This window comes from Epithele typhae (genome assembly GCF_022376455.1).
Source record: "Epithele typhae strain CBS 203.58 chromosome Unknown BXZ73scaffold_71, whole genome shotgun sequence".
Classification (NCBI taxonomy): domain Eukaryota; kingdom Fungi; phylum Basidiomycota; class Agaricomycetes; order Polyporales; family Epitheliaceae; genus Epithele; species Epithele typhae.
Window position 1 is genome coordinate 159,272 of NW_025954262.1, and position 14,846 is coordinate 174,117.

At 58.0% G+C, this 14,846-nt stretch overlaps 6 protein-coding genes across 6 annotated transcripts; 3 read left to right on the forward strand and 3 right to left on the reverse strand.

The window, feature by feature from the left end:
- Positions 1-119: 119 nt before the first annotated feature.
- Positions 120-2,259, forward strand: BXZ73DRAFT_92483 (extracellular triacylglycerol lipase precursor; the record flags this gene model as incomplete). The annotated part of the gene is made up of 9 exons (XM_048026370.1): positions 120-273; positions 332-457; positions 520-683; positions 736-993; positions 1,075-1,393; positions 1,447-1,794; positions 1,844-1,993; positions 2,044-2,078; positions 2,131-2,259. The coding sequence occupies 9 exons, from the start codon at positions 120-122 to the stop codon at positions 2,257-2,259; spliced, it is 1,683 nt and encodes a 560-aa protein (XP_047873377.1).
- Positions 2,260-2,846: 587 nt separating this feature from the next.
- Positions 2,847-3,985, forward strand: BXZ73DRAFT_53717 (uncharacterized protein; the record flags this gene model as incomplete). Its single annotated transcript, XM_048021055.1, has 2 exons — positions 2,847-3,161; positions 3,227-3,985. The coding sequence occupies 2 exons, from the start codon at positions 2,847-2,849 to the stop codon at positions 3,983-3,985; spliced, it is 1,074 nt and encodes a 357-aa protein (XP_047873378.1).
- Positions 3,986-4,292: 307 nt separating this feature from the next.
- Positions 4,293-5,371, reverse strand: BXZ73DRAFT_53776 (NAD-P-binding protein; the record flags this gene model as incomplete). Its single annotated transcript, XM_048021065.1, has 6 exons — positions 4,293-4,462; positions 4,530-4,812; positions 4,869-4,908; positions 4,962-5,068; positions 5,119-5,253; positions 5,309-5,371. 6 exons carry the CDS (start codon positions 5,369-5,371, stop codon positions 4,293-4,295), a joined length of 798 nt encoding a protein of 265 aa, XP_047873379.1.
- A 276-nt stretch (positions 5,372-5,647) lies between these two features.
- On the reverse strand, positions 5,648-6,811 carry BXZ73DRAFT_53726 (uncharacterized protein; the record flags this gene model as incomplete). The annotated part of the gene is made up of 2 exons (XM_048021058.1): positions 5,648-6,392; positions 6,453-6,811. 2 exons carry the CDS (start codon positions 6,809-6,811, stop codon positions 5,648-5,650), a joined length of 1,104 nt encoding a protein of 367 aa, XP_047873380.1.
- A 910-nt stretch (positions 6,812-7,721) lies between these two features.
- BXZ73DRAFT_81060 (Alpha/Beta hydrolase protein) lies at positions 7,722-9,616 on the reverse strand (the record flags this gene model as incomplete). Its single annotated transcript, XM_048023413.1, has 11 exons — positions 7,722-7,850; positions 7,903-7,937; positions 7,989-8,138; positions 8,173-8,307; positions 8,370-8,688; positions 8,751-8,948; positions 9,059-9,156; positions 9,204-9,261; positions 9,288-9,409; positions 9,467-9,489; positions 9,549-9,616. 11 exons carry the CDS (start codon positions 9,614-9,616, stop codon positions 7,722-7,724), a joined length of 1,335 nt encoding a protein of 444 aa, XP_047873381.1.
- A 2,753-nt stretch (positions 9,617-12,369) lies between these two features.
- BXZ73DRAFT_81061 (uncharacterized protein) lies at positions 12,370-14,111 on the forward strand (the record flags this gene model as incomplete). The annotated part of the gene is made up of 5 exons (XM_048023414.1): positions 12,370-12,472; positions 12,818-12,984; positions 13,052-13,438; positions 13,492-14,014; positions 14,080-14,111. The coding sequence occupies 5 exons, from the start codon at positions 12,370-12,372 to the stop codon at positions 14,109-14,111; spliced, it is 1,212 nt and encodes a 403-aa protein (XP_047873382.1).
- Positions 14,112-14,846: the final 735 nt, after the last annotated feature.

A 14,846-nucleotide genomic window follows, 5' to 3' on the forward strand; every position in this document is an offset into this window, starting at 1 on the left:
GCTGCTCAACGAGCTTCAGATGGTGTTGCCCATCTGACGCGACATTGACTGCGTCTTAAGCGGCCTCAAATAGCCAGCGGAGCCTTCGTCGACGCCAGGCTCATCCCCCTACCGTGGACATGACGGTCTCCTCCTTGCTTGCTTCGGCGTTCTTCGCATGGACGGCTTCGAGCCTGGTTCTGGCGCAAACGCCAGTCCAGGTGACTCTCGGCGAGACGGAAGTGACTGGAATGTCTTTGAACTTTGGGGGACTTGGGGTGGATTTCTTCGGAGGTACGTGTTATGCCTTGTGCATTGCGCCCCAGCCCCTGAGCCGCTCTTCTTTGAACAGGGCTTCCCTTTGCTCTGCCTCCACTTGGGGAGCTGCGGTTTGCGCCCCCTGTAGCTGTCGGTGTCATCGACTCTCCGACCTTTGACGCCACAGGGTTTGGCCCGGCTTGCGCCCAGATGAACGTAAGTACGTACAATCTTTCCCTGCGGATTCACGTGCTGAGCAGGATCAACAGACGACCGTCACAGGTCCTTCTTCAGAAGACTGTCTGACGCTAAATGTCTTCCGACCTGCGGGGTTCGACGCTTCCGCGGCGCTCCCAGTGATGGTGTGGATCTACGGAGGAGGGTTCGCAGAGGGTCAAACGTCGATTTACAACGCGACGGAGATCATCGTCCAGAGCGTGATTCGTGTGAGCATTTCCTCCCTTCAACCCAACGCTCTGTTCCCTAATTTTACCCTAGGGCACACCCGTGGTCTATGTTAGCATCAACTACCGGGTGGGCCCGTTCGGATTCCCTCAGGGTGAAGAAGCCGCACGTCGCGGGGCTTTGAACCTTGGGTTGAAAGACCAGCTAGCGGGCTTGAAGTGGGTCCAAAATAACGTCCGTACCTTCGGCGGGGATCCGACCAAGGTCACCATCTTTGGACAAAGCGCGGGTGCGATCTCCATCGCCGACCTCTTCCTCCACTCCCACCTCGAGAAGTTCGTCCGCGGCGCGGTACGTCCCGCCTCTCCTGCCCTGCTACCATATGCTCTCAGGGTTGATCGTTCCCGCGCTTCATGTCGCCCACGTTGACAGATCTTCGAGTCGGGCTCACAAGGCACGCTCCCATTCTTCAACGCGACCCAGCGACAGCCGGCGTGGGACGCGCTCACCGCACTCCTCCCCACGTGCGCCGGCTTCGCACAGAACGACAAGTTCGCCTGCGCGCGCGAAGCGAGCACCGACGCGCTCTTGACGGCGTGGACCCAGTCCGCGGCAGAGTTGCCCGCTGTGTTCCTATGGGCGCCAGTGATCGACGGGCCAGATGGGCTGATTCCGGACCTGCCCTCACGCCTTCTCGCGGCGGGGAAGTTCTCCAAGATCCCGTTCATTGCTGGCACCAACTTGGATGACGGTAGGTTCTTCTGCTGCGTGTGGGGAGAGAGGGCGCTAAGACTTCCCGATTAGGCACCGACTTCACTCCACACACCTTGAACTCAACGACCGACTTGGAAGAGTTCCTCTTCGTTGCAAACTTGCCCTTCACCACGACACCTCCTGAGACGTTCGAGGCAGACGTTGCAGAGCTCCTCGTTCTTTACCCCGACAATCCGGCTCTCGGCTCACCGTTCGGGTCTGGCAACAACACGTTCGGTGCCGGCCTCGAGTACAAGCGTGGTGCGGCGCTCCTGGGTGACGTCGCATTCCAGGAGCCGCGGCGGACATGGATCCAGACGGCCAGCGGGTTCGGAGTGCCGACGTTTGGGTATCTGTTCACGGACCAGAACGCGGCCCTTGCCAATCCGAGCTTGGGAGGTGAGTCTTCCGCTCGGCGGTTGATGGGCTTGACTGACCGTGTTTCCAGTCGCTCACGCGACGGAGATCACCTACGTCTATGGTGAGGAGAAGCTCGTGAATCAGAACCTCAACGTTCGACTCCTGAGTTCGGCCATGCTCGACTACTGGCTCTCGTTTGTGACGAGTCTGACGCCGAACGACGGGAAGGGCACTCCACGTTCGTCGTTCCTGTCTGATGGTCTCACGTGAGCTAAGTCTCTCTTTTAGGCACGACGTGGCCACAATACAAGCTCTCTGCTCAGGTGCACGACCCGGTCTTATCCCATTCGAAGTCATCTGACCCCATTCTTGCAGGACATCGTCCAGTTCGACACGACCGCGTTCGGGAACCTTTCCTTCGCGAACTTCGCGGTCGTTCCCGACACGTACCGCGCGGAGCAAATTTCATTCATCAGGTCCGTCGCTGGAGACCTCTCACAGTAGGCGTTAGAGGAGAATGGATGATTAGAAGCTTGTAGTCCCTTGTCGGCACTTGATATCTCACGTCCGTGTGACTTTGTACACCTGCGCCACGTTATGTGGGATCGAGAGCGGCAATGCTGATCGCGACGATGCTGTGCGAAGAAGAGGAAGGAACGTTTACACGGCGTTGAAGAGCCCAGGCGCATTCACCGCTTCGTGCGCCTGCGCTATGCTCGAGGTACGACCTGCTCTGTATTTGCATCATGGTCGTAGCACACCGCTACCTCAAACTCGTACTTTTCATCCTGTGACTGCGACTCCGGCGCGCAAGCCACCCTTCTCGTGTTCGAGGACCTATCGATCGCAAACCGTTGATCATAGCAAGAAAAGCCTCTGTTTTAGGTCGATAGCGTCGCCGCTCAAAGCTTAGAACCCCATCGGTTTCCGTCGGACCGGTTCAGGCCGCTTCCCTCCGAGCTCTGCAAGGCCAGAGCCCAATTTTTAGCGCGCAAGCCCCTGTTCCGCACCGTCATGTTCTCCGTTCTACCGCTTCACGAGGAGTCTTCTGCATGCATCAGGGGAGCGGCCCAAAATTCCTTCCTACCACCATGTGCGACAGCGACAGCACCACCCACTCGGACCCTTCCACCGATTCCAGTATTACTGCCAGCTGCTTGCCCTCAACGAAGGACGAAGAGTTCTGGTACTCCGACGGAACAGTTGTTCTAATCGAGAGCAGCGGTATCCTTGCTTTCAAAGTCTATCACGGCCTTTTGGCACGCTCCTCTCACGTCTTCCGGGAGATGCTCGCTTTTCCGGCACCTTCTACAGCTCCATCCCTCCATGGAGTCCCTGTCGTCCACCTGTCTGACTCGGCCCAGGATCTGCGACATCTGCTCCAGGTCGTTTTCAACAAGCCCATGGTGTGCGTAAATCCATGTTCAAACCCATCCTCATCTGCTGATACGCTCGTAGACAAGGGCGACAGGTCACCCCTGCTCCCCAATCCGTCTCCTTCGACCATATCTCCGCCGTCATCCGCCTCGCGCACAAGTATCAGATGGACGACATCCTTGAGGAAGCCCTTGCCGTTCTCAGAGGATACTACACCACCCGCTACATTTCCTGGACAGACCGCGCGGATAACATTCTCGCCGCGACCCCCTCGCACGCGATCGACGCCGTGCTCCTCGCCCGCCTCACCGACGCCCACGCGCTCCTCCCCACCGCGCTCATGCACTGCTCCGCGCTCGGCCCGCGCGTCGTCCACGGCCACACCCGTACGGACGGCACCGTCATCCGCCTCGCCGACGCCGACGTCGTCCGTGCGCTCGACGGCCGCGCCGAGCTCCTCCGCCGCGACAGCCGCCGCCTCCGCGCGATCACCCTCTACCTCGTCGGCGAGCACCCGGGCGTCCAGGGGTCGAGGCCGGACTTGTCGCGCGTGTGCTTCTCGCGGGAGCAGTGCAAGGCCGCCATGAAGCACATATGGGAGGTGTTCTTCGGGAAGGAGTCGCGGTACGAGACCTCGGACCTCAGGCCGTGGGCGGAGGCGATCCCAAGTTTGGTGAACGCCGCGGAGTTGTGGGCGCCGAGGCTCTGTCAGATATGCTCGCTGCGGTGGAGGAGTTGGGACGACGAGGTGAGGCTCACGCGTACGTGGAAGGAACTCCCCGAGATCATGGGGGTTGAGGTTGACGGCTGGCAGGAGGATTGCACTTCGCTGAATGATCATGATACGGCCTAGATTGTATACATTAGTGGTTCTTCCCACATACCATTTAGGTACTCAGCGCGAGACATCTATGTAACTTAGCGCCATTTGTCCCTTCAATCGTACGTCCCGTTCGCCTTGACGAGGAGATGCTGTGGTTCGTCGCTGTGACGATATGAGACGCGCATCGTGAGGGAGGGATCCGGGGATACACGGCTGGAGGTGCTATTGCAGTGGCGGGAACGCGCGTAGTGAAGCATCACTTGCGTTGTTAAGAGACGCACGGAGAAGACGGTTTAACATTATGTTCTATGCACTATAGAAGTGGGCCTCTAGCGGTTCAGAGACCCGGCCATTGCGTTCCAGTATGAGTGAGGAACTTCCCGTTATCCGCTACCGTCATCCCGTCGATCACCTTCAGCTGCGCGCGTACAGACTGATCCACAGACTGCATCTCCATGTCCGCAAACCCCGCGTCCGTGAATGTGCTCGCCATCTCAGCCAGCCAGGCTTGGTATTTCACTCCTCCTGAAAACGTTATCAGCCTCGACGTTAAAATAGTCGGTGAATCACGCACCTTCGCCGTCTCCCATGGAGGAAGAGACGTCGACCACGCCCGGGCTGAGCGAGACGACGGAGAAGCCCTCGTCCGCGAGCTTCACCGCCCACTTGGTCGTCGCGATGAGCGCCGCCGACTTGGTCATCCCGTACGCGACGAGGCGATCCGAGCGGATCGCGCGCACGAACTTGGGATCGACAGCGGCCGTGCTGATGACGACGATCTTCTTCGTGGTCGACGCGCGGAGGAGAGGGAGGAACGCTTGGATGGCGTGAATCGGCCCGAGCGCGTTCACTTTGAACTGGAGAGCGTCAGGCGACGGAGTCACGGAGAGAGTGAGGGTAGGAGCGGACACACGGATTCGGTGAAGTCCACATCGAGCTCATCCATAGTCGCGCTGGGGGATAAGTCAGACAGCGGTGTTTTCGTGGAGTGCGCCAAGGTGCGTACAAGGAATCGAAGCTCTTGTGGACCGAGTCTTCCTCCATCCTTGCGGCGTTGTGGATGAGGCAGTCGAGCAAACCACCGGACACCGCGGAAGCTACTTGCGCGGCATCCTTGGAGCGGAGAGTCAGATAGGCAGCTAAATCGCCTGAGTGACGCTTACACTCAGAGACTTGTAGTCCGCGACGTCCGCCTCGAGAACGTGAACGTTCTTGGTTCCTTGTACTGCTGCTTGCAGGAAAGTAGCGGCGCTGGCATTGCGGGCAATAGCGAACACAAGGGAGTCTTCGCGAGACGCCTGGGTTGGCGTGTCGTCACTCACTAGATCGAACGGAGTAGAAGGGAGTACTTACGAGTTGGCGCACGTACTCGAGCCCTATCCCGCGGGATGCTCCGACGATGGCGTATGAAGGCATGCTGGGTAGACATCAAGGGAAAAGCTTGGTTTTTGAACACCTTGAAAGTCAGCCTCATTGCGTACACAACGTCTTCGGGTCCGGAGAAGTCTGTACTTGATCAAGGCGCGCGATGGCATCTCGCGGGTATGACAAACTTGTATTTTAAACATATAAAAAATACACAGATGATGATATCCCCCAGGGAGGTCCGTTACAATGACAAAGTCCTGCGAAGACTGTCAGCAGGAATGCCGGGAAGTGATCTCGATACAACGTACCGAATGAAAAATCCGCTCATGCGTCCCAGTTGGCCACCGTCACCCCCGCATACTCCGGCAGCTTCCTCCACACGCCCCGGCGCAGCTCCCGCTCGCGCGACTGGAGGTACGTCCGGCAGCCCTTGCACAGCGCGCGCTGGCTCTGGGTGTACATCATCATGTACGCGTTCACGTGCTGCGGCGGCGGCGGCGGCGCCGTCGCCGCGTACGCCTCCACGTTCTCCATCCAGCCGTCGAGCGCGCACGCGGACGCGAGCGCGTGCGGGCCCTTGCCCTGCCCCGCGGCGTCGAGCACCTTGCGGATGACGTCGGCGCAGCACGAGTACCCGCCCGCGTTGCTGCAGTGGCCCGAGCTCTGGGTGCGGAAGAGCGCGTACGCGGTGTTCATGTTCGCCGCGCAGAGCTTCTCCTTCATGCTCAGCAGCTGGAACAGGTCGCCCGGAGAGAGCTGCTCCTTCGTGCCGTCCGCGCGGCGCGCGCCGAGCGCGATTTCGGGCCCGAGCGTGCAGAGGATGTAGAAGGCGGTGGGGAGGATGGAGGGCGTGTTGGTGAGCCGAGCGAGGTTGATCGCGGTGATCGCGTGGATCGGGTCCGGGGACCAGTCGGAGGCGTTCTTGCCGTCGGCCCAGGTGTTGAAGTTGGTGGTGTAGTAGGTGGTGAGGTAGCTCATGGCCTGGTCGTAGAGACCCTTGAGCTCGTACTTGTGGTCGAGGCGGACCACTGCAGAGATGAAGTCGATCTCGATGCGCGAGTTGGAGAATCTGCGAAGATAAGGGTGTGAGATCATCAATTTGAACCATCTTAACACGACTGGTGCTCACTTGAGGTTCCCGCTGAGAGGGTAAATCAACCTGAAGAGGCCTCGAAGGTCGCGCGGAGAGTCGTACAAGGTGACGACCGGGCAGCCGTCGACGGTGTCAGCCGCGGTGGGCGTCCCTTGACCGATGTCGAGCATGCTCCGGAAGACAGAGGAGTGTTCGGCGAGCATGCCTCGGTACACACGGAAGGCGAAGCCTTGGGAGACGAGGATGATCGTGCCGTCCTCGAACCAATAGTCTTTATCGCGGGTGGCGGCTTGTACTTGCTCGCAGGCGGTCGGCTCCGAGTTGTTGCCATTGGCGACGGGGTCGTTCGAGGTGGAAGCTGTGCGAGGGCGTTTTCTGGACAAAGACTCGTTCATGTCGAGGACTTGAGACGATGATGCTGAGGGGGTGAGCGACATGGTAAACGGAACGTGGATACGGGCAGGATTGCCCTGCGGCGGCGCTAGTATTTAAGCGGTTGCCTTGGCTGACATAGTGCTGATGTAAGCATCTCACGGTCGAGAGCGTCCAAAACAACGTTGAACGTTGAAACGTTGAAGCCGAAGTCCGGAAACCGCATCGGCGACGATACAGCAGGAAAGGTACGTCGCAGAAATCTCGGTTTTCGTGCACACTTTAATGGGTTACACCTCATACCTGCAGTGTGAACTGCTGATGTGTCACGTCCCCGCTGCGGGCACCAGTGGGACAGTATATTGTGAGAGCTTGAACAGGCTCCACGGCTTCAGCACACCGGCGAAGCGAAACATAGCCATTTTCGTATGCAAGATCTAAACTCGACGCTACATCCAAAAAAAACCGGAGGCGCCCCCGCCGCGGCCTGCGCAGCGCGGCGATCCCGGGCCGCTTACATCGCAGGCGGATGGGACGAGGCCGTTGGCACGAACATTACTAGTACGCACTGTACGAATGCGCTCCAACTTGAGTTTTCCGCACGGCTTCGGATAGGGCGGATGCAAGCTGGCGAGCGCCGAGAGCACCGCGATGTGATGTCGGCCTACGAACCGCGGTCCCACGACAACGGCCCTCCCACCTGGTACTCACATCGTGCATGTACACGTGAACTAGTTCACAGTGAATGCGCTCGGGCTCTTCACCGCCGTGTAAACGTTTCTTCCTCCTCTTCGCACAGGGTCGTCGCGATCAACATTGGCGCTCTTGATCCCACATAACGCGGCGCAGGTGCACAAAGTCACACGGGATACGTGAGATATCAAGTGCCGACAAGGGTCTACTTGCTTCTAATCATCCATTCTCCTCTAACGCCTACTGCGAGAGGTCTCCAGCGACGGACCTGATGAATGCAATTTGCTCCACGCGGTACGTGTCGGGAACGACCGCGAAGTTCGCGAAGGAGAGGTTCCCGAACGCGGTCGTGTCGAACTGGACGATGTTCTGCAGGGATGAGGTCAGATGACTTCGAATGGGATAAGGCCGGGTCGCGCACCTGAGCAGCGGGCTTGTACTGTGGCCACGTCGTGCCTAAAAGAGATAAGTAGCTCACTGTGAGACCATCAGACAGGAACGACGAACGTGGGGTGCCCTTGCCGTCGTTCGGCGTCAGACTCGTCGCAAACGAGAGCCAGTAGTCGAGCATGGCCGAACTCAGGAGCTGAATGTCGACGTTCGAACTTTCGAGCTTATCCTCACCATAGACGTAGGGGACCTCCGCCTTGTGAGCGACTAAGAACACGGTCAGTCGAGCCCATGAGCCAACCGGGGGACGGGTAGAGGTCGAGGAGCTTCGTGACGGCTACCTTGAACGCCTTAGGGGCCGTCGAGGTGAAGGGCAAGGTCATGAGGAAAAGGAAATCTTCCAAGTCGGTGGTCGAATTCAACCTCTGGGGCGTACCTGGTGGCTGATCGGGAAGTCTGAGCGTCCCATCATATTACTGCAGCCGTAGAAGAACACACCTTCGTCCAAGTTGGTGCCAGAAATGAACGGGATCTTGGAGAACTTCCCGGTCACGATAAGGCGTGAGGGCAGGTCCGGAATCAGCCCATCTGGCCCGTCGATCACTGGCGCCCATAGGAACACAGCGGGCAACTCTGCCGCGGACTGGGTCCACGCTGTCAAGAGCGCGTCGGTGTTCGCTTCGCGCGCGAACGCGAACGTGTCGTTCGGTGCAAAGCCGGCGCACGTGGGAAGGAGGGCGGTGAGCGCGTCCCAGGTTGGCTGACGATAGGTCGCATTGAAGAATGGGAGCGTGCCTTGTGAGCCCGACTCGAAGATCTGTCAACGCGGGGGATAACGTCAACCCAGAGATGATTTGGAACAGGAAAGGAAGGACGTACCGCGGCGCGGACTAAATTTTCGAGTTTGGAATGGAGGAAAAGGTCGGCGATGGAGATCGCACCCGCACTTTGCCCGAAGATGGTAGCCGTGGTCGGATCCCCACCGAAAGTACAGACGTTCTTTTGAGCCCGCTCCAAGCCCGCTAGCTGGTCTTTCAACCCAAGGTTTAGAGCTCCGCGACGCGCGGCTTCTTCGCCCTGAAGGAATCCGAAATGGCCCACGCGATAGTTGATGCTGACAGACGACCGGTGTGCCCTAGGGTGGTATTAGGAAATGTAGCGTTGGTTCGAATAGAGGAAATGCCCACACGAATCGCGCTCTGGACGACGATCTCCATACCGTTGTAGGTCGACGTCTGGCCCTTTGAGAACCCTCCTCCATAGATCCACACCATGACCGGCAGTGCTGCGGAAGCGTCGACCCCCGCAGGCCGGAGGACATTCAGTGCAGACAGTCTTCTGAAGCAAGGCCCGTGACGCTCGTCTGTTGCTCCTGCTCAGCATATGCATCCTTAGGGAGAGATTGAGCGTACTTACGTTCATCTGGGCGCACGCCGGGCCGTACTCTGTGGCGTCAAGGGTCGGAGAGTCGATGACATCGACAGCTGCTGGGGGCACAAACCGCAGTTCTCCGACCGGGGGCAGAGCAAAGGGAAGCCCTGTTCAAAGAAGAGCGGCTCAGGGGCCGGGGCGCAATGCACAAAGCGAACACGTACCTCCAAAAAATCCACCCCAACTCCTTCAAACTTCGAAGACATTCCAGTCACTTCCGTCTAGCCGAAGGTGACCTGTACGGACGTATGAGCCAGAGCCGGGCTCGAAGCGGTCCATGCGAAGAACGCTGAAGCAAGCAAGGACGAGACCATCCTATCGACCGCGGAGGGGACGAGCTTGGCGTCGAGGGGGGCTCCATCGGCTATTTGAGGCTCGCCCACGACGGGGTGAGACGGGTAGCATCACCTGTCAAAGCTCGTCGAGCGGCACTTGTACCTGTCATTCAATCAGCAGGGGATGAGGAAGAAAAGTGGGCCTGGTCGACTCACAGGCATGCTACCTTTTGATTGTGAACTGGCCTCGAGCTTGGATACCCCCGCGTGAGGGTCAGGTGAGATGTGCCCCGTGATGGGAGGACTAGACCAACAACGCCGGGACGGCTCGCCGCAGTGGTACCACCCAGGTCAAAGTCCAGCTCTGCCATGACCCGTCCACCGATCCCCCTACGCACTCACGTTGGGCGGAAGCCCAGTGTGTGCCAGGACAGACCCGTCCCGCAGGCGAGCGGGACAAACCACACAATTTGAAGAGGACTTGGAGGATGGGTGGAAGTCGGGTTCGTCGGTTGTCTGGAACCCGAATTCTGAGTGGGGAAGAATGAATGCGAAAGGTGATGATGACAGGAAGACAAAAGAGCGGCTTGACGTTAGAGTCTGCCTCACTGGTTCAGCCAGCGCCGGAACTATTCGACGTCTACTCGTCGGTTCTCATAGGAGCGCAATTTCGTCTTGCTTCAGAAGCCAACATAATCGACTGCCGCAGCTACACAGCCGTGAGGCAGTTGATCAACGCCGCCGAGACGGTCGGAAGTGCTTGGGCAAGGAGGATGAACGGCCAGTTTTACACGGCACAATGGAAAGGGGACAGGATGCGTGTAGCCTATTGGGGGAGTACTGGCTACTACACGTGTCTGACATACCAGTGGCCATTCGCCATGTCGCCCCTCGCCACTCTGTCCAGCCCCCACAACACGCTTTCCTCGACTTGATGAGCCGAGAAATTTGAAGATGTACTGGCGCCCTGTGACGAGAATCGAGGCCGCGATCGGTGCGCACGGGGAAGGAAAGAGGACGAAACTTGCTCAAAGTCGTGTGGACGAAGAAGCAGCGGAAGGTGTTGCCAAACAAAGGGGGGGAGGAGGAGGAAGAGAGGAAGAGCTGCGAGGATGTCGATGGTGATGGTATGAGGACAAGAGCGACCGCATCAATTGCTCGGGAAGTCCGAATCACGATGCGTTCTTCCCAACCCCCAACTCCATCTGCCACCTGGGCTCAGTGGTGCACTTCTATACACCACCTTACGACCTTGTTGTGGAGACTGTGAGTGCTTTTGCAAGCGTCCTTGAGGGCTGAGGGTAGGTGTGGCCGTCGGAGTTTAGGCGCCGAAAAGATCCCAGGAGATTTTCGACGACAAACACAGTCGTGAAGGCAGCAGCAAGATCGCGTGATTTGCATGTATCGGGTATGTGTCTGAGGTCTTCTCGACAGTTGTGACCGTCTTCTTTCGATAGGAGCTCCAGGGGGATGACTGCGGGGACATACGCGGCGCGGTATCGGACCAAGTTCACGGTCTTGACGAATGATGACTGACAATACGCCCTTCTGGTGCAGAGGTCTCGTCACATTCCATGAGGCCGCGAGCCTCCTTCCATCCTGCCAAGGAGAAAATTGGTGAGTTCTTCTAGTCGATTGCAGAGAAGAAACCAGCCTTTCTATGTGTGGACGAATTGGCAACACCGATTCGTCCACTCATAGAACAGAGCCATATGTGCAATGAACGCGGGGCGGGACCTACAAGATTTGAACGCCACAGCGACCCCTCTTGCAGGCTCGCAGACGCTTTTGTTGCGAAACCGCATCTTGGAGCGCATGGTACGCACGAGAAGCGCGACGAGTCTTTGCTCGTGGTCTGCGTAGGATGATATCCAGACCCAGACTTGGACGAGCGTCGCAGCATCGCATCACAGTGTGGAGTCTCTGCACATTCTGAGTGTGTCGGTTTGACAAGGGAAAATATGGCGGGGACGTACCCACGTGTATCCTGTCGGATACTACACTGTCTTCAATGCCTTCACGCCGATGTTGCTCATGTGATGGGGACTGCAAGGAAGTCGCACGTTGGCTGTAGTGCGGGTTTGAGCGCAGTCCTCGCATGGACAATAGACGGTGATGCTCGTTTGTATGAACCAATGTGCTGCATCTGGATGTGTGGTAGCTCCGGGAGGCGTCTGAGCGTGGCAAGGAGTACCCCGCACGAAGAACGGCCCCTTGGGCCTTGCGACGCTGGCGAGCAGGCATTAAAACGTGGATGGTTATGGGATGGGTAGCGGCTATCGTCGCTTCCGGAGAGGCAACGGGATGAGCTGTTGAAGATTGGGTAGGGGGTCGGTGTACAGATGGCCATCTCCTTCCCCCTTCTTCGACGATGCGCCACTCGTATGCCACAATTTGCGCCGTGTGGTCGCGAATCCCTTTCAACTCTCTTGGGTCGCGTCTTTGTGGCCCTTGTGCGAACCATTTTCCATAAGCTTCCGACGAGGTCCACATAACTGTATCAATGTTTGCTTGGGGCAGTGGGGAATCACTTCCATCACAGCGCCCTCTCTTTGGAAACTGATTAGAGAGGATAGAGGTGGCCGTGAATTGAGCCGTGACAATGGGGACAAAGGTGCATTCGGTCGCAGTTCGGTTCGACTCGCGGTCACGTTGCCTGTGCAGACAAACCACGTGCGCCATTTCGCGCACATCTCTCCGCGTCCCGTCTGTCTCTCCCCACCTTCCACCCACCTCTACCACCCCCCCTCTCCCCTCCCCTCCTCCTCGTCTGTTTCCATCAGATTGTATCAATGTACTTCGATTGGGATTCGACCCTGGATGACCCGGGCGCAGAGGAACGCTTTGACGACTACATGAAATCACGACGACGCCAGGACGAGGTCGCTTCTTCAGGTATGTCACTATCTAGCTTCTCTCCACGAGCCATGATCTCAACGACTGCAGAAATTACTGCATTTTCCACATCTACATTCACCCTGGCTTTCGAGGTCGCCCCGACGCCCTTATGGGATGGAGTCCCTCTCCCCATACCGTCACCACCACCGCCTCCCAGGATTCTTTTCATTCCTCCTTCCCCTTCTCCTGAGCCGCCTTCCCCTCCACCCTCTCCTACTCCGATCCCTCTTTCCCCTACTCTGGTGCTTCCTCTCCCGACTCCGCCCCCGCCTTTCCCAACTCCGCCTCCACGTCCTTCCACTCAGACGTCCCGGCTCGTGGCAACTGCAAATGCCGCTCCAGCAAGTATTCCGAGGCCATACCTCAAGCGCATTGCTTCTTTGGAGGTGGTCCACACGCCTGCACCTACCAAGCGTAGCCGCATCAACGTTCCCCTGACCGATCTTGGTTCGAACTTCACATCAACCCGGTCGGAGACCTCCAACCAAGTCCTCTGCGCTGGAATTGAGGTGAGTTTCCCCCGTCGCCTCTCTCCCTCTCCCGCTCTTCAAGTCTCATACATGGCGGTCCGTACAGAACCAGCCTCCGCCCAGCAACCGCGAGAACTCCGAGCCCGCCCCCGACTCGGAGCAGCACACCACCAGCGGTGGTACCCCTAAAACTCATCCTCCCCAGGAGCGCAGACAAGCTCCTTCGCCGTCTCTTCAACCCGCCCCCGCCCTTTCCTCCGCCGCACCGATCACTCATGCTGAAACCAGCCAATTTCTCAACGCCGCCGGCAGGCCCATTCGGCGGTCACTCCGGAACCATGCGCCGCCAGTTGCCGCTCCGCCAGTGGTCGCCCCAGCGCCAGCAGCTGGTCCTTCGAGAGCGAGGAGGGTGGTCCTGCGGGTAAGGACGCCCGCAACGCTCGTTCCGGCTCCAGACGCGTCCGAAGGCGAATCCGAGGTCGAAGATGCGATGGTGAGTAGCGATGTTTTCTCATGTAGAACGGTCTCTCATTTATGTTTACCTAGGATGTTATCGATGAGGGAGAGGAGGACGAAATTGAAGAACCTCACGACACTCAAAGGGCGAGGCGCGCTCGCCTCTCGCAGGAGCACATGGAGAAGAAGCTCATTCGCGGCCAGGGAGCCCTGTGTGGTGTGTTCGGCTGCAAGGTCGTCCTTTCGCCACACGACCTCGGCCGCGCGCGCGCGCACCTCGCGCAGAAGCACTACGGCGCCGAAGCGGGCAAGATGCTTCCGGAGCCGCAAAACGCTCAGAAACACGGGAGAAACAAGCCCTGGCCGTGTTCTCGTTGTAACACGACGTTCAAGGACTTCACGTCTCTCCGGCGGCACCATGAGTACAAGCATCTGGGCTGGTCGTACCGCTGCCCTTCATCAGGTTGCACGAAGACATTCAGTCGGACGACTGGTATTCCGAAGCACATGAGAGGGGCGGACATTGCTCTTGCGGCTCGTATCGCGAAGGAGAAGCAGACAGGGAAGAAGATCCGGAAGTGGAAGGGGAGGACGCTTGCTCCTCACATGTCGCGTACGTGTTCTCGTTGCGGATTTATGACAAGGTACTGATACTGAATGCCTTTATTCTTTTACTAGATGCGCAGTACGAAGCTTGGAAGTGTTCCTGAAGAGCGGTGGGGGTTATCCGCCCCGCACCGATGCGGATAACGTATCTCGTCAGCCGGGTTCTACGCCCACCGAATCTACTTCAGCTTGGCTTCAGCCATCGAATACCAAGATCACTGCGTTTGCAACATCTCGCGCGACTCTGCTAGCATTTCGCTTCATTCTTTTTATTATTCAACATGATGCTCGATTTCTCCTCACAACCGCTATACCTCCTCACGCTTACGATACTGACCTACTCCCTTTCAGACATATACCCATTCTTACGACGCGATACCTCCTCCCACCTGCGACACCTCGACGACCTGCCATCTCCCCCTGTGCGACACCTAGCCATCTCCTCTCCTCGAAACATTGTAAAACCATGGTACCGATACCTCGCTCTTCAGAATTCCCTCACCGTGCTATTTGTCGTCTTCCACATGCTCATCACAACTGTAGAATATCATACCTTCTGCCTGTACATCCAGTTATTGCATAGTTCATTTGTATCACACGCCTACATCACCTAGTCCATAACATAGCAGTTTCCACACTGTACCATACCTCACACATCGTGCACATATACATCAGTTCCGACATTCCCGCACTTTCCTCACACGAACGCCGTCAACGACAGGGACTGGGCACACGAGTACGACCTCGACATGGGCCTCCCCCTTGAGCGTATATAAGTATCTACTGTGTACTTCGCGCATCTCCTTCTCCGAGCGAGTGACCTTGGCACGCCCCGACGT